At 41.5% G+C, this 23,845-nt stretch overlaps 2 protein-coding genes across 2 annotated transcripts; both read right to left on the bottom strand.

The window, feature by feature from the left end:
* Nucleotides 1-322: 322 nt before the first annotated feature.
* On the bottom strand, nucleotides 323-6,362 carry drgx (dorsal root ganglia homeobox). The gene is made up of 7 exons (XM_063874442.1): nucleotides 6,242-6,362; nucleotides 5,990-6,078; nucleotides 5,103-5,203; nucleotides 4,486-4,587; nucleotides 2,590-2,759; nucleotides 2,128-2,240; nucleotides 323-2,020 (listed from the first exon to the last, which is right to left on the bottom strand). The coding sequence occupies exons 2-7, from the start codon at nucleotides 6,045-6,047 to the stop codon at nucleotides 1,641-1,643; spliced, it is 924 nt and encodes a 307-aa protein (XP_063730512.1). The 5' UTR covers nucleotides 6,048-6,078; nucleotides 6,242-6,362; the 3' UTR covers nucleotides 323-1,640.
* A 1,519-nt stretch (nucleotides 6,363-7,881) lies between these two features.
* On the bottom strand, nucleotides 7,882-23,339 carry ercc6 (excision repair cross-complementation group 6). The gene is given in 23 exon segments (XM_063874380.1): nucleotides 7,882-9,046; nucleotides 9,131-9,209; nucleotides 9,306-9,474; nucleotides 9,560-9,605; nucleotides 9,607-10,088; nucleotides 10,231-10,376; nucleotides 10,868-10,962; nucleotides 11,299-11,418; nucleotides 11,878-11,988; nucleotides 12,503-12,721; nucleotides 13,589-13,684; nucleotides 14,102-14,218; nucleotides 15,578-15,754; nucleotides 16,018-16,188; nucleotides 16,438-16,573; nucleotides 17,599-17,757; nucleotides 18,425-18,556; nucleotides 19,742-20,447; nucleotides 20,861-20,975; nucleotides 21,082-21,202; nucleotides 21,632-21,860; nucleotides 22,006-22,211; nucleotides 23,279-23,339. Coding segments are annotated over 22 exon segments (4,275 nt in total). The 5' UTR covers nucleotides 22,202-22,211; nucleotides 23,279-23,339; the 3' UTR covers nucleotides 7,882-8,593.
* Nucleotides 23,340-23,845: the final 506 nt, after the last annotated feature.

Genomic DNA, 23,845 nt, shown 5'->3' with positions numbered 1-23,845 from the left:
ACCACAGTACCTGCTATCTAATTTTATGCTACCAAATATATGAAAATAGGCTATAATAGGTTCTGATTTTGAAACGTAATTTGAACTTCATTTGCACATGTCTGTTTCAACAGCAGGAATGTATTAGTAATATGGTCTGTTTTTGTGGAAAGATATAGTGTCCCAATAAAATTAAAATCCCATCAAATCTTAAAAAGTGTGAATGCCAGAAGAAGGTGACTCACAGTCAATGAAAGTGTCCCTTTATTGGAGTATTTGACGGAATTTACAACATGCAAACATAACATTGTAAAAAAAAAGAAAGAGGATGTTAGTGCTCTGTACTCTGTGTACAACCTGGCACGACTTCTGACATTATCTCGCTCTTCTATGTCACCAGGGTGTCGCCTCATCAATTATTGAACCAGTACTTCATGGTAATACATAATTTCTTATCAATTATTCATGATAATGTGTGTGTAGTTTACTTAATTGTGTTATTGACTATCAAAAGTAATTTCCTGAAAATCCTCAAGGACACAAATTGAATCAGCCCAACTGCTGGTTGTGTGCTCTGCGGTTAAGTATTTGCAATGTGATCAGCTGATTCTTAAGTCAAGAGCCAGTGTAGAAATATTTAGGAACAAACAAATGTATTTCCTGTGAAAAATACTGTTTGGAGAGGCCTGATATAATGTTTTTTTTAAATGCAAATTCAACACTTATAAATAACATATTTCATGTTTAATGGGAATATCAAAAAATGCTCAGAGAGGGAGGAAGAGGAAGAGGGTGAGCGTTCCTAAAAGTAAATAAATAATAAGAGTCACGATTGCTCTCCTCTCCCAGCTTTAAGGGAAACTGATAAATAATGTATCAGAACAGATGGCTGGAGTGAGAGGCAACAGGAGAGGAACATGAGCGACTACATCTTTAATTGTTTTAAAGAACATGTCACAACAGGACGGGTGTACTCCCTGTCTGCTGGCGCTACAGATGTGCTAACAGTGTGCTCCGTCACTGCGTCTGCTTTTGCCTGCCTGGGGTTCACACATGGACATACTGTATTCTGGCACATGTACACATTTACACTGAAAAGTGGCTGATTAATAATAAAGTGCACTTTCACTTTAAAATCAAAAAGAATTAGAGATTGTTTGAGCCCATAAATGACCTGATGGCATAAACATTATATTGCCAAAATTCACCAAAAGGTCCTCCCTGTCCTGCCATCAGCTCTGTACAGTTTACATGCATCAACATTCACAATGTAAGCATCTGTCCTCTTCATGAAAAGAAGAGGATCTGTATTAGGATACTTTAATTCACATTATCAAACAGGTTCTGTTTCACACATCACGTATCTATCTTAGTCCATCAAATAGAGTCCAAGAGTGTGAAGACAGATAGATCCAAAACCACATTGTGCTTCTGTGGGGTTAATAAGGCCCCAAATATTCAGCGTTTCTCACAAACAATATCAGTTACTGTCAAATAAATATTTTAATGTTTGCATCCATACATTGTGATATCAGTCAAGTCTCCCAGACTGTTTCTAGAGTCTGTCCGTAGTTGTGCTTCGTTGCTCATAGGACCGTATAATAACAGGCACGATCACACAGATTTAGAGTATCAGTTCATCCACGTTTATGTCCAGTGCTTCACTTTTTTTCCAGTGGTTCCTTGGAGCAGTGAGGGTGTTTGTCCGGACTGCTGCCCAGAGTCAGGACCTTGTTGGCCGGGCTGGGACTGGAGCTGTCTCCCCCTCTTCCCAGAGCGACAGGCACCTCGATGGTGGGACCCACTGTGGGCCTTGCCAGCCCAGCTGAGCCCATGCCGACTCCAGACAGAACTCCCATGCCGGCCCCGGGCCCGGACGCCGCACTGAGTAGGTTGGCGGACTGCAGCACAGCTTCCGAGTGCTCGCGGGCCTTCATTCGCAGGGCGGCTACACTGGCTGTGCGGTTTCCCTGACAACCGTAGGGCGGCAGGAAGGACAAGCCCATGGGGTCAGAAACACAGCAGGAGCATAAGCCATTACCTGAAAAATAACCAAAGTGGGACTTGAGGTGAGACTCCTGGAAACTAGATTTTCATCATCACATCTTAATTATCACCATCTCTATTTGAAAAATGAATCATATTTACCTTTCAGTGTGGCGACCTGTGAGAGGGCCTGGGCGTAGGTGGCAGAGTTGAGGAGTGTGCCTGGTATACAAGATGGGAAGAACGGACCACTTGGACCCACTGTCCTGTTGATGCTGGAGAAAACAGGCATACTATTTTCAATTATCTTGTGAAGAAACAAAACGGACAAATTATTCTATTAATACACATACATTTCTAGGAATTTCTAACTCTGCGGCTCTGCGGCTTTGATTGTGTCCTAATCAAATTAGTTGAACTTTATGGACAGTTTAATTTACAGAAATTAAGTACATGGCTGTTAGCGGTTTGTGGTTTTAGTTTTTGAAGGTAAGGATATTGCCTCTTTTTTTTTCCATCATTCAAATGAACCAGTCTGCAAATTTGGGCCATAAAAATCTTTTCTGCCAGCAGTATGATACTGTTTTACAACAGCTACAAAATGATCCATCTGTATTTTCTCACCTCTGCTGCATCTCCAGTGGTTCTTTCTGCTTTCTGCCGTGGTCCACAGGGGACTGACAGTTGATGCGAGATGGAGGAGTGCCGTCACTCATCTGCTCTTTTCCTCCTTCAGGGTCTGCGCTCCCTCGCTCTGTCTTCCTCCACTTTGCTCTGCGATTTTGAAACCAAACCTGCATTAAAAAAAGAAAGACAATTAAATTAAATCACCAATTAAAACTTGAAATTGGCTGCTATTCCTGACACATTAGCATCCATTTAGTTTATTTATTGAAGGCAGCTTTATATTCATGGCCAATTGATTCTTATCAAGTTCTTAATTTCTCTTGTGAAATATTTCGGCATATCACAGATAAACCAATTCAAACTTAAGCACACCAATAATTGTAAATGTCATGATAACTGTTCTAGCAAAATTAAAACTAATCCCTATTTGCTTTTATTTATCTTGTTTATCAAGTGATGGGTTTGAATGTGTCACACAAGCGCTCTAATTTCCCATAACTTATCCCAAAACTTCCTCATCCACACAGCTGAGAACATATAGCCAACTTCTAGTATCTTAATCGAATGAAGGTCACTGCCTATAACAACATTTAATTGAGCAATTTTTCATTATCATATTTTAATGACTTCCCACTGACAGTTGTGCTGCCCGAGAGAGAGGCAGCTATGATGAAGTCGTTTATTTCCCTATTTAGTGATTGTTTGACAACATCAGATTCGATTAGGACTTGGTTCTAGCAGGCATTAATCATGATGTGTGAATGGAGGTTAGCGTCGGCGTTCATGTGCTCTGCATCCCTCCTATTGTACCAGAGGTACAAATGATGTCAACAGCCAAACAAAACACATGCATTCATTCGGCATAAAGAAAGCACAACATTTTGGTGGCAGGACAACAATACAACCAATGGACTTATCTCACCCCTGCACCTTCCAGCTAGAAGTCGCGCCCCCCCCACACACACACCCATCTCTGAATGGGCTATAATTGCTCCATTAATCTCAATTTGCAGCGTGCTCTTAATGCGGGGAGGCCCATTGACACTTTACAAAAAGGGGGGCAATAGCACTACAACAGAAAGGAAATTTATTTTCTAATAATAATGTAAGTTTAATATCCCTGCATACTGCGGTGGATTCATGTTCAGATTTAATAATAGGAATGTGGTAATCGGATTAGGAGGGGAATAATTTGTTTACAATCCCTAATTTACAACGCTGGATTCCATTATCAACCCCGCCATTGGGTTTAAGCGATAGTAAAATGACCCTGGGGAACAAAAGGCAAACTATTATATTTCCCACAATTAGATCTGTGCGCACAACAAAACCCAAAAGCAAATCTGGAATGCGGGAAATTACATACAGGACACATAACTTAATTACATCTGGCCAAGTTTATAACCGCGCATATGTGCAGGGCAGGACCGGAATATAAATTGACACATTTAAATGTGCGCGTGTGTGTCCTTTTTTGGTGTGTGTGTGTGTGTGTGTGTGTGTGTGTGTGTGTGTGTGTGTGTGTGTGTGTGTGTGTGTGTGTGTGTGTGTGTGTGTGTGTTTGTGTTTTAAGGTGTGTGTGACAGAGAAAGAGAGAGATTTGGACGCTGCAGGCTTTGCCCTCTTTTTTTTTTTTACAGCGCTTATCGTTCTCTGTCTGCGTAACTGGAAAAGGATCTGCATGGATGATGTATTCCTACCTTTGAGACGCGGACAAATTAGCGAGGAACATTATCGCTGGTTAATTATGAATGACCGATTAATCAAGCTAATCTAATATTCACCATTATGTTGATGTTATTAAAGTGCATCGTCGGAATGACAGAGTGGCTTAATTTACCCTCTCTTGCATGGTCAAACGTGCCCAGGACACATCACGCTGCTGCTGCCTACCTGCACCCTGGCCTCGGTCAGGTTGATCTTCATGGCCAGCTCCTCCCGGGTGAACACGTCCGGGTAGTGAGTCTGGGAGAAAACGGCCTCCAAAGCCTCCAACTGCACAAACACAAAACACCAGTTAAAGATAACTTTAAAGATGTTTTAGTATGCAGATGTAATTGTACTTCTCTTGGTTTTGTTCTTTTGTTTAAAATTATCACCATCAACAGAAATATGCTAGTGAAAATGCGCTTGCTTTGACAGGGATTTAGATTAAACTATTTTAAATTAGGCGTAAATATTGGCCTAATATGACATTGCCTGCGTGCAATGAAAGGGCAATTTACAGTTTGATATAGATAGCTATCAAGATAGTGGTTTCATAACTTTTTTTTTCTATTTTCACGTGTGAATCAGTGTTATTAATTTCTTTAAAATTGATTTCGCATTATTCTATGAGCTGTCTGGAAAAGCATAACTCTCTGCAAAGGTCCTTCATTTTCTTTAACTTTACCAAGTGTTTTATTCTTTTTCTACTTTTTTCCTTTTTTTTCATAGTGCATACCTGTTTTGCTTAGTAAGGTTCTATGTGTTTCTTAATAAGGATATTTTTTTGGGTGGAAAAGTATTACCTGTTGCAAAGTGAATGTAGTTCTGTTTCTTCGCTGTTTTCTACGCAGAAATCCATCATCAAAATCAGCCGGGGCGTGGTTACCAAAGCTGCTTGAATTCACTGTAAAAGGAAAATAAGTTTATTCAGAGAAAGAAATCAGCCAATAAAATTAGGTTTAAAATTGCACGTTTCTTAATTAATAATTAAGTAAGTGTGTTACAAGACAATTTGGATTATATACCCCCAAAATGAACTGCATTTAACAGAAAATACAGAATAAATATAACTTGGTCTAAGCGGACTGGATCTCTGGCACATTTTGTATGCCCATTAGTTGCATGAAACATTGATGTTGGGTGTCTGAGGGGAACCATGACGGACTAAGAGCCATGACACCTAACATCTGTGCCCGGGACAAAACGCCCCCTCTGCCCCGGGGCCAAACCACCAGCGCTTCTCACCAAAACAGCCAGCAGATTGACATAGCAGAGGGAAAATCTAACTAAATCCTTTATATCCTCCTTTGAAATGTTGGTAAACAGAAAAATATTAAGCATCCGACTAATTCAAGTTTACGCGTGTCAGATGGAAAATATATGTCTTTAGATCGATCAATATCTGTCTATGAAAATGTTTGAAATTACCAATGCATAAAAATGTACTTTTATGTCAAAAACATGATTAATTAAAGAAGATAGAAAATAGAATGAAATAGCCTACGTTTACTCAGGCCTACTTTTGGTCCTCCATCAATAACAACACACACTTCGTGCGCACAAGTAGCCTACTACAGCCTGAACATTAGAAACTTTTCCAACACTGGCATCGATAGAGAAACTGGAAATAACTCGAAGCTGTATGAAATCATCTAAAAGGCGCTGCGGAAATGCAATAAAGGCTACTCACATGTATTGGTGCGACAGCACTCTCCGTCCAGCTGAGGCGGACAGTGAAAGTAGAACATCCTGGCGCGTCTCCGAGCTGCGAAACTGAACCTAGAACATAAACAAAAGTTTCAGCTCAAAGCCTCGGATCTCCTTCAGCCTATACAGTGCAACACAGATCTGTGGTGGGAAAAAATATAACACATTAAGTCGTCCTTAAAAAAGAGGTGGAGACTTGGGAAGATTCAAAGTTGATATGAGATGAGCATCCTACCTGCAAAGAGGGTGCTGATGTGAGTGACTTCCCGCTCTGGAGAGAAGTGTTTGCTGCACCTCCACTGACTCTGACTGGGAGTGTCCACATCTCTCTCTCTCTCTCTCTCTCTCTCTCTCTCTCTCTCTCTCTCTCTCTCTCTCTCTCTCTCTCCTACACACACACACACACACACACACACACACACACACACACACACACACACACACACACACACACACACACACACACACACACACACACACACACACACAGCACACACTTCTCTCTCGCTCTGGGAGTGTCCAGATGTCTCTATAACTGTATAACTGTCTACAGAGTGTTAAGGCTTTCAGCTAGTGTCGCAGAATCTCACGCCTAATTGGTCCTAATCGGATTATCAGGGTTTTGTCTCTCTAACCCCCAACCCCTGGTGTGTGCGTGTGTGTGTGTTCGCGTGTATGTGTGTCAGAGAAATATAGAAAGGGAGAGAGGGAGTTATACCCAGGGTGGCAAACGGCAGTTCTGCTCTTGTGCCAAAAAAAATCATCACAAGTGATTGTTATTCCAGAGTCAAGCATATTCCCTAAACATAAACATGCACACATACGCGCTGCACTTTTTATTTGGTTCTTTCATATATTAAAAAAAAGGAGGATGACTGCTTTTGGGTTTTAGATTGACTGTCGGGTGGGTTAATTGCTCGTCAGGGTGTGTTAGGGGGTCCACTTTACAAGGGTTTGCGCATGTAGAACACTCACAAGGCCAAATTTTTGATTTTGTTCACAGCAAGGGGTCCTGCGATTTATTTCGCTTCCTCAGATAAATGATCTGCTCCGGGACCCTTTCAATTAGTTTTAAAGCGCATCTGGGACGGCAGAGCGCAGACGCCATGCGTCTCTGAGGTGGAGGCAAAATGAGGCTTCGAGAAGCAGCTGAAATTTAGAAGAGGAGTGCGGGATTGGACTAAACCACATAAAGTGCAGAAAATCCCTTCTAATGGCGCGTAATTGGTTCTGTAATATCATTACAGGCGGATAATGGCCAGTTACAGGGCCCCGCGCTATTAAGGGTTTCCCTGGCGTGCAGCGTTTATGTTATTAAAGGGGGAATATAATGATATTTTAGTTATTAAATGCGCGTAATTAATTTATGCACCACTGAAAATAAAGTTGTTATTATGACCTCGGTGAGGTGCGTTGAGAAAATTGAAATCAAATAACGGTTGATAACTTTATCCCAATATTTGATCTAGACAAGTCTGACGAGAGTGGAGGCCTGAAGAGTGTGTGTGTGTGTGTGTGTGTGTGTGTGTGTGTGTGTGTGTGTGTGTGTGTGCGCGCGTGTGCTTCCAGTCAGCGGCTTCCTCTCCTCCTGTGAAGGGGGGTTAAGTGGCTAAATGAAATTACAGTATCTTCGTTGGTTAGAAACAATTTTACAAGTTAAATGTAACTAGATTTGGCAGATTTTAAGTCCCATGTTTACATACTTTCGACAGTTATTTATTTTCAGTGCCATGGGCAGCTCTACAAGCAAATACACATCTTTAACAGTCTTACTGGGACAGTGATCTTAAATACTTTTGTACTTTGAAATATCAAATTAAATAAAAAAGGGCCATATTGACCATGATATTCACCACAAAACTCCAAAATACAATAATCTTTTTACATCTTCTTTATTCCAATGCTGAGAAACAGCAGGCAGCTTCAGAGGTTTATTTTATACAGTAAATGCAATCATTGTGTAAAACAATGCAGCTAAATTATTCCCCCAATTAATTGGAGGTAGGTTACTTTTACTATCACTTTGATTTCTTGAACAGTTTCAGTAAAAGTCAGTAATTACAAAATCTACTAGAACCTATGATGGTTTGGCTACATTTAAAAACTGACACACTCCTAGATTATATTACAAAATGTGGCACAAGTGAGGCCGTTTCATCACCAAAGCATTTCAGAGCAACCACATTTCCTTAAAGTAACTAATAACTCGAGGTAAAACAGTTTAACTTTTTGGCTGATATAAAACCAATGTATTCAAGTATTATCAGGAACAACAATTATTTGCAAACAAGCACAGATCTCAAACCGACACAATGCACCATACTCTCTTTAAGACCTTGATGAACTGGTAATGATTTATGTTTAAAAGCTTCTCCAATATTAGCTTATATTGCATAAAATATCTTAACCTACAATATGGTGATCCCAACACAATCCAGTGTGAGTGATGAATATTTTATCAGACAGCAATTTCAATTTGACCAAATAAAACAAATAGTAATGAAAAACAAATTAAACAAAACATGTTCTAGGATTAATCTCTACGGAGTCATAGCTGACAATTCACGGCTCAGTCTTTCATCTTCACTCAACGAAAGCACTCCTTCAGTCTCCAAAGGCCCTCCTGACCGGATCTCCTATGGAAGTCGCAGATGCTCCTGAGCAGCTCTCTAAAGACAGGCGCCTGTTTCTCTGTCAGTCTTGGTTTGAAATACTCCAGCACTTCCTGTGTGGTGGCCTCTCCGTCCACATTCGCCTGGAAGGCTATGAAGTTTCGCACATCCACCAACAGCTCGTCGTGCTCCGTGGGTGGAGCTGGGGGGATGCTTGTTCCTGGGGCTGCAGAGCTGTCCTCCTCCTCGTCTTCCGCGTCTTCTCTTTGGCTGGAGGGCACGCTGAGATGATTACGGGCTTTCATCTTGGCCAGCAGGGAGGAGGAGGAGAGCGGGGCGGGGTTTGTGTCACTTTCTAAGCCGTCCCCATTGAAGAGGGCTCCTGCACCGGGCTTCCTTGATAAAGACTTCTTTACAATAGCAGCATCCTAAAGAGAGAAACACAACATAGCATTACAAATGCAAAATAAGTGCCATATAATGTATATATTTCACAATAACACTTCTGTTACCTTGCATTTGCCAGGCGTAGGGATGGATTTTACTGAAGATGCAACCAGGAGAGAATTATTCTTTTGTCCGAACCGTTTCCTGGCAGAGCAAATGAAGGAAAACATTAGATGTTAGTTTTTAATGAAATTAAATGAGCTTTAAACAACGCTGGTGTGTCAGTGTGCTAGCGTGTACCTCGCAGGTGCAGGAGTGGGTCTGTTGTAGGACAGTCTGCACTGCTGGCGAGAGACTTTAAGCGCTCTTAGGGCATCTTTGGCCACCCTGTTGGCTTCTGCCTCCACGAGAACATAATCAGGGTTGGAGGACTCCATGATGGTGTCATGCTGCATCACACTGTGAATACCTGAGGAGGTCAACAAAGAAGCTTATTGTTTGGCAATACTTTATAAATGACCTGATATGGCTGGTTAGTGAACCACAAAGCCTACCAGATTTCTTGAAGAGCTTTGCTAGGACGTAATCATCAGATTTCTGTCTCCTCCTCACTGTCTGCATTCTGAAAGGGTTTTTTCTTCACCAGGTGAGGGATGCGGTGGCCTTCAAAGTGAGTATCCTTGGAATGCTTTCGCTTCTTATGCTTGTGTTTGTCCGACCCCGAGTTGCAGTGCTTCCTCTTTTCCCTGTGTTTCTGTGGGCTGGTCAGGGAAGCGTCTATGTTTCTGTTATTTGATCCTGTATACTGTCTTTTTGCTGAAATATTGTCTTCTACATAGAGGTAATTTTGGTTGGTTCTTTGACTATCTGTAGGGGCATTTGGTTGCCCTGGAGAGTTTGTACTGCATAGAGAAGTGTTTCCATCTCCTATTGCAGGAATGTTTGCTGCAGAGTGTCTGTTGTCTTCACCGGTTTCATTCCGGTTAGCTGAGGAGTGTCTATGTGCGTGGCTGCTATGGTTTGCCGTGTGTGAAGGCCTTGGCCTCTGAGGTTTTTTAGGTGCTTTGACATCAGAACCAGTACCTGTATTACAATGGAAACAAACAATGCTAAGTGAATTCTTACAGATTTAGTTATTAAAAGAATGTCTGATCTAAAAATTGGACAATAACATGTTTGCCTGGTAACAACAAAATGGATTAAGAACAGGAATCATTTTAAAAACCTGCAAATATGGCGCTGGTCTCTGTTCCCTGAGCTCCATCAGGGTCGGTCAGAGTGAAAAGCTCATAGATGTCATTAGACTTAAAGAAGCGTCTTTGTTTGGGGTCCTTCAGAACGCGGTTGGTCAGAAATTGTTTAAAGATTTGCCTGAATTACAACAGATAAAGAAACACAATTAGATACTTATGTTTAATTTGTTATTTTATCACAGCAGGCAGCCCCGATCATCTGTCATCACAGAGTAGTTTGCCTGATGGATGAGAAAATTAGTTAACCGCAATACTGCAGGTATCAAAATAGCATCCCTGCCGTTCTTTCAACTTGCTTTTTGAAAGCACTTTATAGACCCAAACCCAACAGAGCAACACTTTAGTAGTCCTACATTGGCCATTTAATAATGCAGGAAAGGGTTTCAATTACAGAGAACTGTGATAGTGCAAGTAGTAATACGGCAGTGATGGGTGCTATAAGTCATATCATTACCAATATTCACGAGTGTGTGAATTTAATGAAAAGATAACTAAAATGTAAAAGTGCATTAGAGAAAGCACGAAGATATTTTTTTAGACTCTTTTTATGGCGTCCTGTGATTGAATATAATACGTACTAAGTGTTGACGGGCAAACATCAAACAGCACCTGTGGTAGATTTTCTCCTCGATGGTCCCGGCAGTCAGCAGTCTGTACACCGTCACTTGCTGCTTCTGACCGATCCTCCATGCTCGCTCCCTTGCCTAATATAATGCATGCAAATAAATAAATTAAGGTAAATAATCTCAGACACCCAGCCAGAGTATTTTAGGCTTAAGAAGAAAAAGAAGAATAGGAGGATGAAACCGTCTTTATTGGCCACACAGCAGAGCACACATTGTCCTCTGCATTTAACCCATCCCAGTACTAGGAGCAGTCTTAAGTAACAATAACAAATATCTAGAAGCCGCAATAGTTGTAACTGGAAATGCAGTTATTTTTAAAGCTGCAAATATGCACACAAAAGGAAAAGAAAAATGACAAAATATAAATGGGATCATTTTATTTTGAACTATCGAGTGTGTGTGTATCTGTCTCACCTGTGTGTCGGTACTTGGGTTCCAGTCTGGGTCATAGATGATAACTCTGTTGGCTCCAGTCAGATTGACTCCGAGACCTCCGACTTTAGTGGTCAACAAGAAGATAAAAATGGATTCGTCCTGCAAGAAAAATGTGAGTGATTAAAGAACATCATGTCCACAGTTTTATACTCCTTTTGATAATCATATAAATACATTACATTAGTACATACAATTTATTTTATGACAACAATAGTGCCCCCTCATATTAAACCACAAGAAAGAAAATCAAATAGCTTAATCTAAACTTGGCTTTTGGTCACTTGATTCTCTCGCTACAGAAGAAAGGAGTCAGAAAACACTGACACGTTTTAACATGAATTTGAGAGAACAGAGGGTTTTAAAAAGGATTTCTAAGTTACATTTAAAAAACTTTATAACAAGACGGAGACAAAAAAGCGACATCCAGTGTGAGAAACAGATTGTCATCAATTAGTGTTTCCCACCTCAGGGTGTGCAGGGTTCCACTGAACATGCTGTCCCTCAGGACGGGATTTTCAGGGGAAACACTTAGAGCCATTAGGGATGAATAATCCTTACCTCGTTGTAGCGAGCGATGAGGGGCTGTCGGGAAGCTATTGGAGTAGTGCCGTCCATTTTCAGGTACGAGTAGTTATTCTCCATCACAAATACCTCAAAGATGTGCAACATCTGGAAAGGAGATAAAGACAGCGGAAAACACAGTGAGACAAGAAACACAGAGAGCAAGAGAGGGACTGAGGTTTGGATTATCTCTAAAAGGATTAGTGCAGATTAATATTACATGGACAGAGATACCGACAGGGAGGGTCTCAGGTTCCCTCTGAGGTATAATCTCATTGGTATTGACTGCAACAGCTGGGGCCTCACACACACACACACACACACACACACACACACACACACACACACACACACACACACACACTCTCTCTCTCTCTCTCTACCTCTGTGTCTTCCATACACACACATCCTTTTATAGAGACTCGTTGTCGGTAGCCACACCAAATACGGAAACAACAAATACAGTGAGAATTAAAAGACATAGATCATTTCATTTGATGCAGGGAAGAAAGAAGATGTCTCGTCTATGCAAAAAAAAAATCTAAAAATATTCCTCGTATTTATTAGCGACCTTGTTGTGATACATGGGTGAATCAGAAAGCCAGAGCAATGTGTTCCTAACCTGTCTGGACTGCGTGAAGAGCAGGACTCTGTGGCCCTGTTTGAACCAGAGGCGCAGCAGTGATTCCACCACGATCAGCTTGCCAGAGCGTTTCCAATATCCGAAGTGTTCCTCCTTAGTTAGCTGCTCCTCTGGGATTCCCCTCAACATCCGGGGGCCTCCCGAGAAAAGGTCGGGGTGGTTACAGATCTTTCGTAGCGCTATTAAACCTGAGAATACCTAAACCCCACAAAAGGAAAACATTTTTTATTTCTATCTTGAACACATAATTGGTGGCAGGTTTAATGACTCTTTTTAAATGCCTTTTACAGTATTTCTAAATGTCTTTCATTTTCGTAAAGCATTTTGAATTGCCTTGTGTTGAGAAGTGCTATATAAATAATTTTGCCTTGCCTTGCCTATGTTAAAAAAAGGTTGTTCAATTTCACAGCATTTAAAGACATTTTACTTTTAAACAAATAAACTAATTTACTTTACTGGAATTAGTTACATAATTTATTTACGGACAATAAAGGCTGTGTTTCTTGATAAAGGCCCAACGGCCACTGCATTAGTAATGGTGGTTAATGGACTCAGAGTGACCAGTGAATATGGTTATAGGAGCATGTCTTTGTGTGTTGTGTGTGTGTGTGTGTACATCTACAGTGGTCACGCCTGGCTCTCCAACCACGTCCATTTGGTCAGTGGTGATAAATGTTCGAGTCTCTCTCTCGAGGGTCGGGCTAATGTGAGAAGACCAAGAGCACAGCTTTGTCAAATAGAGCATCTTGAAGAATACTGAAGTCCCGCTATTAAGGGTTTAACAAAATGTACCTGGCAAAAAGGAATTAATTCCACTGATGCCACTTCAAGGTGATGTGTTTTTAAGTGTACAAGAGTGCATTAAAATACACAGCAATACCTGTGAGCGAGAGAGTTGAGCTGATATTAATCAGTTAGGAGGTTAAATAATGAATAAGGCAAGTCTTGTTCCAGGAAGTTTTCTCCTTGACCGAGAGTGTTGCTCTTCTGGTCTTTCCAAAGCAGCATGGATCAACACAAAGCATTACAAAAACAACAAGCTTTATCTATTGAAGGGAGTCTTACCTGCATGTCCCCGTTAAGTATTTGGTAGACCTCTTTGGAATCTAAGAAGCCCTGATAAACCTGCCGCTGGTCGTCTGTTAATCTGCAGAACAGAACCTACGCACACACACAAAAACAAAGCAGTGTAAAAGTGTGTAATAGGCAGTGAACATCCGCTTTAAAGGCCGTTGATGAAGTGCAGTGTGTGAGAAGAGAAATTAGAGGGAAGCCGTGTGTTTTTGGAGCCACTGCCCCCGAGGGACTGACTTAATGAGCTGAAGTGGACTGAGGAGTCAACCAGCGTCAGCCGTGTGGACAGACCGGGGACGAGCCACCTTAATGAATACCTGCTCCTTTTACTTTACCAGGACTTTATTAGCTCTCTTCACCTTACAAGGGCCATGCACATTCATCAAATACTGCTTAGACATGGCATATACAGTCACATCCAATCAGATAAACACCTCCCCAGTTAAGAAAACCAGGCTGCTCAATACTTGGACAGAACGGGGTCAAATGTCTTATGATGAATACCTGTTCATTTTTGTCAGGTAAGGCGAGGTTGGCCTTGACGTCTGCCTTCATTCTTCTGAGCAGGTAAGGATTTATAGTGTCTCTCAGCACGCACGCACACTTAAACGCTGTCTGGACCTGAAAATAAACACAGACAGACTGCTTCAAAACAAAAGAAACACTTAATCCTGCAATCCAAACAGACACATCACCCCTTCACACCTGTCAGTGTGTGTGTTTCCTGAGGCATGATCGTCGTTTAGCCCCTCCTCTGCCCTCTTTCATCACCTCCCTCATGTTGCTGTCCCTCTCAGCAGCACAAGCCATTAAACATTGATCGGAGTGCTGTTGGCCCTGAGGGACGGAGCCCTCTTCTTTCATCAGTACTACTGGCCAGCTCCTTTGGAAACAGAGGAGGAGCTTTGGTCCCACCCCACATTGGAGCCCCCCTGCCTGCAAATGCCCTGCTACACCTCATTCAGAGTGAGTGCTAAAGGCCAGTTAGCCTTTTAAACATTAACTCACTGGGGGTCCACAGAGGGATCAAAGACACCCTGGGCAGAACTGGAGGGGACAATAACATGTTGGGATTTAGAGCTCGGTGGAGGTCAGGGTGGAGAAGAAGTGGAGGAGGGCAGCAGATGATCCCGTGATCCTTGCACAAGCTGCTGAGTGGATTCACATGGGGATGCATGCTTCAGTAATGGATCTGCATTTACATCCAGCCCCACCCCATCCACATATGTTTTACAAACGTCTACATCGGCCGAGGGGCCTGCTTTGCTGTTCTGAGAATTTCCAGAAGAGGATAAGGCAGCAGAGCTTAGCCCTCTCTGACCATTTAATAACATTAATAATTAGTAAAGGTTTTTATTATCGACAGCGGAAGAAGCATCAATAGCCAGCTTAAATAATTAAATCCATACAGTCAGTGGGTTATTAACGATTGAGCACTAATGACAAAAGGGCTACAATTTAGCTCACTGGCTCTCCACTCTAGCCTCTCCCTCTCTCTCTCTCACACACTGGGGATGTGCTGAAGTTCCTTTGCATGGGCCTGCATTATCCTGCACTTAATGGCTCTGTTACTCCACTATCGCTCCCCTTCTGACTTGCTTCCATCCAGCTCTCCAAAATTGTGTCTACATGTGTGACTGGCGTTGTCAAGCAACACTTAGGCACTTCATCATTCCCTCCCTATGCTTATTTAAAGGTTTGCTTCATAATTTATCACTTCTTTTTGTTCAAATGTTATCAATCATTTTTCAAATTAAATTGTAGATTTCAAAAAGGAAGATATCCTTACGCTCAGTCTTTAGACCTGTGTCCCACTTTGCTTTTATCTTCTGAAAATGTGTCCATAGTTGCAAATGGGTTGACATTTCTTCATAGATTTGTGGTTCTACTAGTCGATTTTGTTAAACATTAGGTAAAGGATTAAGTAGCTTAATTAAAACCAAAGAAATCCTAACTTTGAATTTGTTTGTGTTCCAGTACCTGTACAGGTGAGGCATTGCTGTATCCTCCCATGGTGATCGGCACAGAGAACTGCTCCATGAAGATGGGTAATGTCCCCAGTTTGCCAGGGAAGACAAAGTCAAATAGAGACCACAGCTCCTTTAAATTGTTCTGCATTGGAGAGCCAGACAGGATGAACCTGTGGGGAGTACGGAACTAGGGAGAGGGAAGAGAGACAGTATGTTAAATATTCCTTAAGGTTGATGTGATGACGATGTTTAGCGTCTCTGTACAATAATGATGGAAGCTGTTCTATAAGGTAGGATAATCTAGATAACTGACTGCAAACAAACAAAAAAGCATGCATTTATCTTTCAACTTTAAATTAATTCACAAGTGAAAGGTGTTACTACTGTATGGGTGCTTCAAATATTGCTGTTACTAAGTGTGTGTTCATAAATGAGTGTGTGAAACAATACCTGTTTGGCTGCAGTGGTAACTCCTGCATTTGGATTCCTGATCTTATGACCTTCATCCAGAATAATGTAGTGCCAATCGTAGCGCTGCAACGTATCTTGCAGATTTCTCACAGCAGAATATGAGGTTATCAGGATACCATGACATGACGCTATCTCTGGAATAAGCTTTTCCTGCAACACAGAAGAAAAACACGTGGATTAGTACAGGTTTTTGTTTCTGAACCATCTCTGGTAGCTTGAGTGTGGAAGTAGGGCATGTACTTTGTGTTTTGAGGAGAGAGGCAAGAGGGGAGAAGGTTAGGAGATGATGCTGCATAAACAGAACTCTAGTGCCCCCCAGAGGGAAAAAAGACCCTGTAGAAAACATTCTAACTAAATTATGAATATGAAAATCAAACACACACAAGAACATGCAATTACCTTGTTGCTGGTGAACGAGCCAGTTTCATGTAGCACAGCCACTCGGAAAGGAGGCCACCAGGTGTGGAACTCCTTCACCCATTGGTACATGACTGTGGCCGGGCACACGATGACTGTCGGACCCAGACCTTCGTACCTACAACCGAACATACGACAGAGTTGTTTAATCGCAAAGCTGCAATTAAGATGTGCAACAAGGGAACTCAGGGTTCATTTCATTTTGCATAACCTCAGCAGATTTAATTAGCAAATTACAGTTCTATACCAAATCACAAAAAATAAAGACTGTTTCCCAGTAAGTGAAAATGTGCTTTGCTGGCATACAATGTGTGATGAATTCAGGCATAAGGGAATTAGAGAAGGCTGAGTGACCAGGTACAATCATGCAGCAGAATGATGTTACTACAAAGTCTATCTGCCCTGCGCTATACACTGTTTCAAGGTGCATAGACATATATTCAGCTCCTCTGTGAAGCTTTGTCAAACACACACACAAACAGACACCATAAAGATACACTAATGGGCTGCTATGAACCTCTGCCTGGTGGAAGCTATTGATACTTGGCCATAATTGAGTTTGGAAGCAATCAATTTGTGGGCGTCTTTAGTAGACAGAGTATTGACCATCAGGGAAGCTCCGCCTCTTAAATGCGTTGGTGTGCAGTACAATCCAAATTATCACCACCAATGTTTTCCATGGTGGATTTGTCGCTCCACACGTGCTCCACCCTCAGTTCATGAGTCCAAAATTCATTTTAAGTGTACATCAGGACGCTCACTCTACTCTACACACTCTCTCAAAACGTACACACACACACACACACACACACACACACACACACACACACACACACACACACACACACACACACACACACACACACACACACACACACACACACACAACACACACACACAGTGTCAGTGTTTTCTCTGATGTCTGCAGTAAGAAAGTGAAGAGTCTGATAATTGAAACATGTTTAATAATTCAGATGAACACTCTCAAGCAGAAATCCCCCTAATCAAATATTCATACCATACAGACACACAGTCTCTGGCCACAGTTTGTTTGTGTGTGTGTGTGTGTGTGTGTGTGTGTGTGTGTGTGTGTGTGTGTGTGTGTGTGTGTGTGTGTGTGTGTGTGTGTGTGTGTGTGTGTACCTGTATTTGGATCCTCGGGTCCTCAGTTTGCTGTAGCTCAGTCCTGCCAGAAAGCAGATGACCTGGATGGTTTTACCCAACCCCATTTCATCTCCCAGGATGCCGCCTGCCTGCTGACAGTGGAGTTCCCACATCCACCGAACGCCGGTCTGCTGGTACCTGACAACGTGATGCATGCAAAGACTTAAAACACCTGTGCATAATAAAAACTATGGACACTCAGGTGGAAAAAAACAACAGGGTGGTATGTTTATTAAAAAGTCACTCAATAGAAATCTGGTTGAATGACGCAGTAAGGGTCAGAACAAATATAAGGGTGTGAAATAAGGCTGATTTACTTTTACTAGAAAGAGACAACTTTTTAAGTCATTTAAATACCACTATATATTTTTTATCAAATCAATGCAACAAAGTAAAGCGTTTAAACTTAATTTAGGGAAATGACAATGTTTTTTGAACAAAAGGTCAAACAAATGGAGTAAGAAAAGTTATTTTATCCACCAAATTGAACTCAAAAGGTTCCACAGTTGTTCTTCAAGGTGTTTTAAAACAAGAGACTGACAGTGACTTACCAATGAACACTAGTGACCTTTATTAGCAGTAGGTGGAGTTAATAGTATCTTTATCAAACAACAAATGTTTTGGTTAATCTTTGAGGACAAAGTTTGTTAGTGGGTGTGTTGTTAACCATGGGACACAGCTGTATATATTATATATTATGTGTATGAAATATTTATTTAGTCAAATTCACTTCCTCAGCTGACAGCTATAAACATTTCTTGTGTGAATATTCAAGATAACCCTCAAGGTTTTACATTTAACTTACTTGTAAAGTTTTTTCCAGATGAAACCAGGCACTTTGAAGCCTTCGTCAAATTCTTCATCACTGTCTTCTGTAATCTCCTCCCCCCTCTCTCTCTTCTCCTCCCTTTCTCGAAGACGCTGTCGCCTCCATTTCCTAAGAGAGAGAATGAGTACATAATAATAAAGCAAATCTATTTGTCGATAACCATGTGAACATCTGGGGGGGGGGGGGGGGGAATCTGTAGAAATTGTTACCTGTCAATTTTATACTGGGAATACTGGGTAAGCAATTATTGAGAGTGAACAATGGGTGTTGCCTTTGCAATCATTTATTTTAAGACGTGTGGATGGAGAGCAAATGTTTTGAGGTGTTGATATTTCCCACAGTAAAACATATACAAAGGGAAATGTAAAGGAGAACCGTTTTAATGGTGCAGGAGAGAGGGCAGTTAGAGGCACAGTCGTCGCGCAGCAAATGAAGATTGATACAGACAATTAGTAGTGCGAGTTCCCCAGAAAGGTGTGAGGTGGAGAGGATAAGAATCCATCTTCATTTGGGCCTGGTCCTGTCACCCTGCCACAAAACTGGTCCTTTAGCTGGGCCTGGGAGACCACACTCTCTAATTAAGTCAAGACTAAGCATTGGTTCAGTTAATTACACTTTTCTGCCCCCCCTCCACCCCGCATCCAACTACAAATACTACCCGCTCTAATAATATCATTCCTCATATAAGCTAGCCTCACCATCCATGCCGTGTCTATGCTGTTGAATTGACATTCAATCACTGTAGTCTGGAAAAAAGGACACATGCCAACACAATTTATTTGGCAGCTATAAATATGAAATCTCATTAGGGCTGCTCTTCCATTAATTTGAGCATTAGACTGAGTGAGTGTACAAAACCATGTGCAGGAGGATAATTAGGCCAGTGTGAGAGCAGAGAGAGAAGAAGAGCAGGGAGTGAATTTGCTTAGTCAAGAAACAGCTGCCAATCTCATCTGGGATTAACGCTCCTTCTGCACTATGGAGGCAGCAGAAAGCAACTGCTTTTCTCCTTAACTAAAGGGAATAACAATAGCACATTTGTACCAGTGCCATCGCAAATGTGATGCAGAGTTAAAGGCTCAATCTGGTGTTTGGTGAGCATGTCATTCACCGGCTCGGATGTAGGCCTTCTCTTTAGAGGAAGACTTGCTGATGAAAACTTTTTGCACCTTTGCATCCAACCATAACACCAAAAACCAATCTTCTGTTCACAACTATAATACATTTACCAAACAGGAGGCCAAAATGATCAATCGTTTAGACAAGTTTATAGAATAAAGTAAATGATCCTACCTTATACGCTGTCTGTAGTACTCCACGTCCCCATCATCTTTGTTTCCCTTGTTTTTACCCTTTGCATCCACCTCTTCATCTGAACTCTCGGGGCAGTATTCTTGGTCACTCTCCTCTTTTTTGTTAACTTTCTTCCTCCCTTTCCCTGCACTTTTTCTCTTGTATGCTTTCAACTGATATTCATATACATCGTCCTCTCCAAAGCCCTCCTCCCTGGCTTCTCTTTCCTCTTGGTCAGGGTCTATGCCTTCATCACTGGGCAGGTACTCTGACCCCTCGCTGTCCGTCTCCTCTCCCTCAGTGTGACGCTTCCTCCTGGGTTTAGGGAGCCGGGGTTCAGCCTTAGGTCGGGCCTTAGGATGGGCCTTAAGAGCTGTGATCTGGAGCTTGCGTATGCGCTTCTTCATCTTGGTGTCTTTGGAAGAGGAAACTACTTTTTTTGTCCTGGCCCCATCAGGGCCGGAGCTCCTTTTCTTCTTCTTCAGAAGAGGGACTTTCTTCCTATCAGTAGCCATCTTGGCCTGGTCCGCCAAGTACAGGTCAAAAGCAGAGTTCTCAACAAGCATCAGTTTTCGAGGCTCCTTTTTTTCCACCTTCTGTGGGATTCGGGTTCCAAAGGGAGTCATGTGACCTGTCCGGATAAGCTCTTCCCATTCTGTTTCCTGAGCGGGCATGAGCATGCTGCCCAGTGTGGATGGCCCGGCTTCTGGCACAACAAACACATCAGGCAGGGTTAGATAAAATTTTACTTCGTTTTCACAGTTTACATCTTGCAAAACCTTTGACATACATTATATTTTGGATCAGGAGGATATCCATAAAACATATTTTTAACAACATAATATTTTTGCAAGCCATTGTCAAAATGTCCTCCTGATTATTACTTAAATGAGGAAAGCCACAGAATAGCATCCTTGGCCATCATAAATGCAACTGGCATTAATATGTTGCATTGTTTCCATTTCTGCTTTGTTTTGTTACACAGGGCTGACTATAGAAAGCAGGGAACCAGCACTTTTTTAGCCTTATTCGACAAGTATTGATATCCCCCATTAATAGGTGGATAATGCTTCAAGTCAATACATTTAAAACGTATCCTAAATAATAAAAACATCTCACCTTCCTCTTCATCATCCTCTACCAAAACCTCAGCTTCCACCCTTTCCGTGTCCTCTCCTCCTAGAATGGCCTGAAGTCGCCTCTGTTTGGCTTTGATTTTCTTAAGCTGCTTTTCCTATATTCAAAGTGTTTTCATCACCATGACAGTCAAAATCCATAGATTGTTTATGTGAAGTTCTTATATCACAAAATGTAAGTGCTTGTCATGTTTTGTAATTTACCTTATTTTCTTTCTGTCGTTTGACAGATTCAATCTTCCTACTGATATCTTTACTGGAGGCAGCATAGGGAGAGAGTTGCTCAATAATCTTGTTGATTTGTTTAAGAGATACTGTGACAGACCTGAAACACACAGAAACATCAATCCTTTTATGGTTTGTTGTTATTTGGAAATCCAAAATACATTTTCTGCCACTAAAGCAGTTATATTAAGAAAAATAATGTTTTAAAAAGCAAAACCTCAGTTGAAAATAGTCGGAGGCTGAGGTTGCACAATTTCTCTTCTATATTTATAATGTTTGGCTAAACTGAATACGGTTTAATTAAACAGCCATTAGAAATGTTCAGCAAGCTGCCACATTGGCAGGTGAAGAAAATACTTAATTTCAGACCCCTTTTTAAAAAGGTAATAGAAAATACGTATCAGTATTACACGTATTACATGATCAGTACGCAATGACTTTCACAGGAACACTTCCAACACAGCACAAATACTGTGCCAAGTGGAAAACAATCCTAGGCGTCTTATTAATTGCAGTTATTGTCTTTTACCTGACATCATCGAGCACAGAGTGGTATTCTTTTTCAGCCTCTGCTTTAGCAGCAGCCTGATTGGCTTCATGGATTGCCTCATCAACCTGTCGCAGGACACCTTGCTCAAGGACATCATGGTCATACACGGCCACACCAAGGCCCTGCAGTTCATCGGCTCCAGAACTGGCGGATGCTGCTTGGATACGCTGCCGGTCGATCTGAAGCAAGGCAGCAGACCTCTTTCCACCTGTACCACAGCACAGATAACAAAACATAGAAGCATTAGATAACATGAATGAGTCTTTGAGTTAAAGATGAATCATTTTGGCAGATCAAAGCTATTCATGACGTTCTGCCCTACTCCCTTTAAGTGCAATAGGAACAAAGCTCACCACTGGTTCCCTCCCCAGGTCCAGTGTTTGTAGGATAGGCTGAAGCAGCTTCGGAGCCCTGACTGTTTTCAGGGAAAGAGCATTCTGCCGAGCCCCCTGTAGCCCCATCCTCCTCTGTAGCCCCCGGGGTGAGGGCAGTACTGGCAGGGCTGGAGAGAGAGGAGGGCACCAGGTCCTCCGAACCGTCTACAGGCATGTTGTTGCAGCTATAAACAGTCAAAAGTGTCATTCAGATGTCGGACAGACCATGTGATTCTACTAAGCCTTGGCTTTGCTTTGATAGAAGATAATATAAACACACACTAGTGATGGTGGGTTAACTTAAAATGTAGTCAATAGAGCCCATGTTAACTGTGAACTTAGTTAACTAGGTTACGTTATTTGTATCCAGTGGTGTAAAGTAACCAAGTACATTCACTCAAGTACTGTACATAGGAAAAATGTTGACAGACTTGTACTTTCCTCAAGTGTTTTAATTTCATTGCTTCTTTGTACCTCTACCCCACTACAATTCAGAGGTAAGTCTTGCACTTTTACTCTACCACATCTATTTAATATCTTTAGTTACTTTGCAGATCTGGATTAATTATGTGAAATATAAACACTTAAATAAGACTTCAGTTACATCTAAACTAGTAACACCTGCACCTTTACCAGCTTTGATAACACAAATTACAATCAAAACCTATAATATATATTATTCTGAAATGGGCCTGTTTGCATAAGGAGTGCTTGTTTTTTTGGTACTTTAAGTATATTGATGCTAACATTTGTCTACTTTTACTTGAGTGACATATTGAATGCAGGTATTTTACATGTAGCAGAGTATTCCTTCACTCTGGTATTTCTACTTGTGTTCAAGTACAGGATCTGAGTACTTCTTCAACCTTTGGGTGTATCTTATTTAACATCAACGGGTAACTGACTTTAGGCTAATAAACATGTGAAATATTAACGTAAGAAAAGGGAACATTTCATATATCTACTAACATTAGCAGTCCAACCAACTTATATACTACGAACAGTTTGTAACAGACCGTTGTTACATTCAAATATAGTTAAGATAGAAACATTTCCTACAACTGTCCATTGTTTACGTGGCTAGCCTCACCTGCTAAGCTAACAGTGAGCCCAAAACCATCAGCATGTCCTTTTGAATTAAAACTACCAACATATACAGATTCATAAAGCAAACTGTAAGCGTGTATATCATTGTTGTTTGGTGGGGTAAGTTAAACTGAGCGTCGAAGCGACAATGACAGAAATTACTTACAAAACCTGCAGTTACACAACATCCCGGGCTTTAAATGACATGTTGCTGGTTGCTAGTGAAGCTTCCGGTGAGAAGCTTTGTGCTCTCTCTCGCTGATTAACTTGTTGTACAGCGCCCTCTGCTGGAGCACATCTGCACAGGGCATTAGCCCTCTAGATGGCACCACGAAACCATTCTTCTATTAAAGAAAGAATTGGGGAACTCATTGAACCAGCCCCACTTGGACGAAAATGTTTGTAACCATTATGAAATGTTGTCTCCATTTTGTTTGTGTTGTGCATCATCAGCTTAGGAAGTAAAGTAGCCTATGTGTCAGAAAAGAAGCAAGAGAGTTTGGGAGTTGTTTTGTGACACAATCGACAAGACATCACATTATGGCCCCATCAAACAAGCCACTTGTTACTTAAAAACGGGGAATTCCTCTGCCAGGCATCAATCCATTTTTTGATGGAGGTTCTCTCCGACCTTTGTAAAGCCTGCACTCTATGGTTGCCACACAGCAGTACACAGTTGCCCTATAATTACATCTCAGAAGAAGTTTATTTCCAGTGTCTTGCAACAATAAAC

This window comes from Eleginops maclovinus, chromosome 22 (genome assembly GCF_036324505.1).
Source record: "Eleginops maclovinus isolate JMC-PN-2008 ecotype Puerto Natales chromosome 22, JC_Emac_rtc_rv5, whole genome shotgun sequence".
Lineage (NCBI taxonomy): Eukaryota > Metazoa > Chordata > Actinopteri > Perciformes > Eleginopidae > Eleginops > Eleginops maclovinus.
This window is presented reverse-complemented; position numbering and strand designations above follow the sequence as displayed.

Coding starts and splice junctions, on each gene's coding strand:
- drgx (XM_063874442.1), bottom strand. CDS start 6,047: ATGTTCTACTTTCACTGTCCGCCTCAGCTGGACGGAGAGTGCTGTCGC. Junction 5,204..5,989: donor GTGCTGTCGCACCAATACAT/GTGAGTAGCCTT, acceptor TTCCTTTTACAG/TGAATTCAAGCAGCTTTGGT. Junction 2,021..2,127: donor ACAGGTCGCCACACTGAAAG/GTAAATATGATT, acceptor GTTATTTTTCAG/GTAATGGCTTATGCTCCTGC.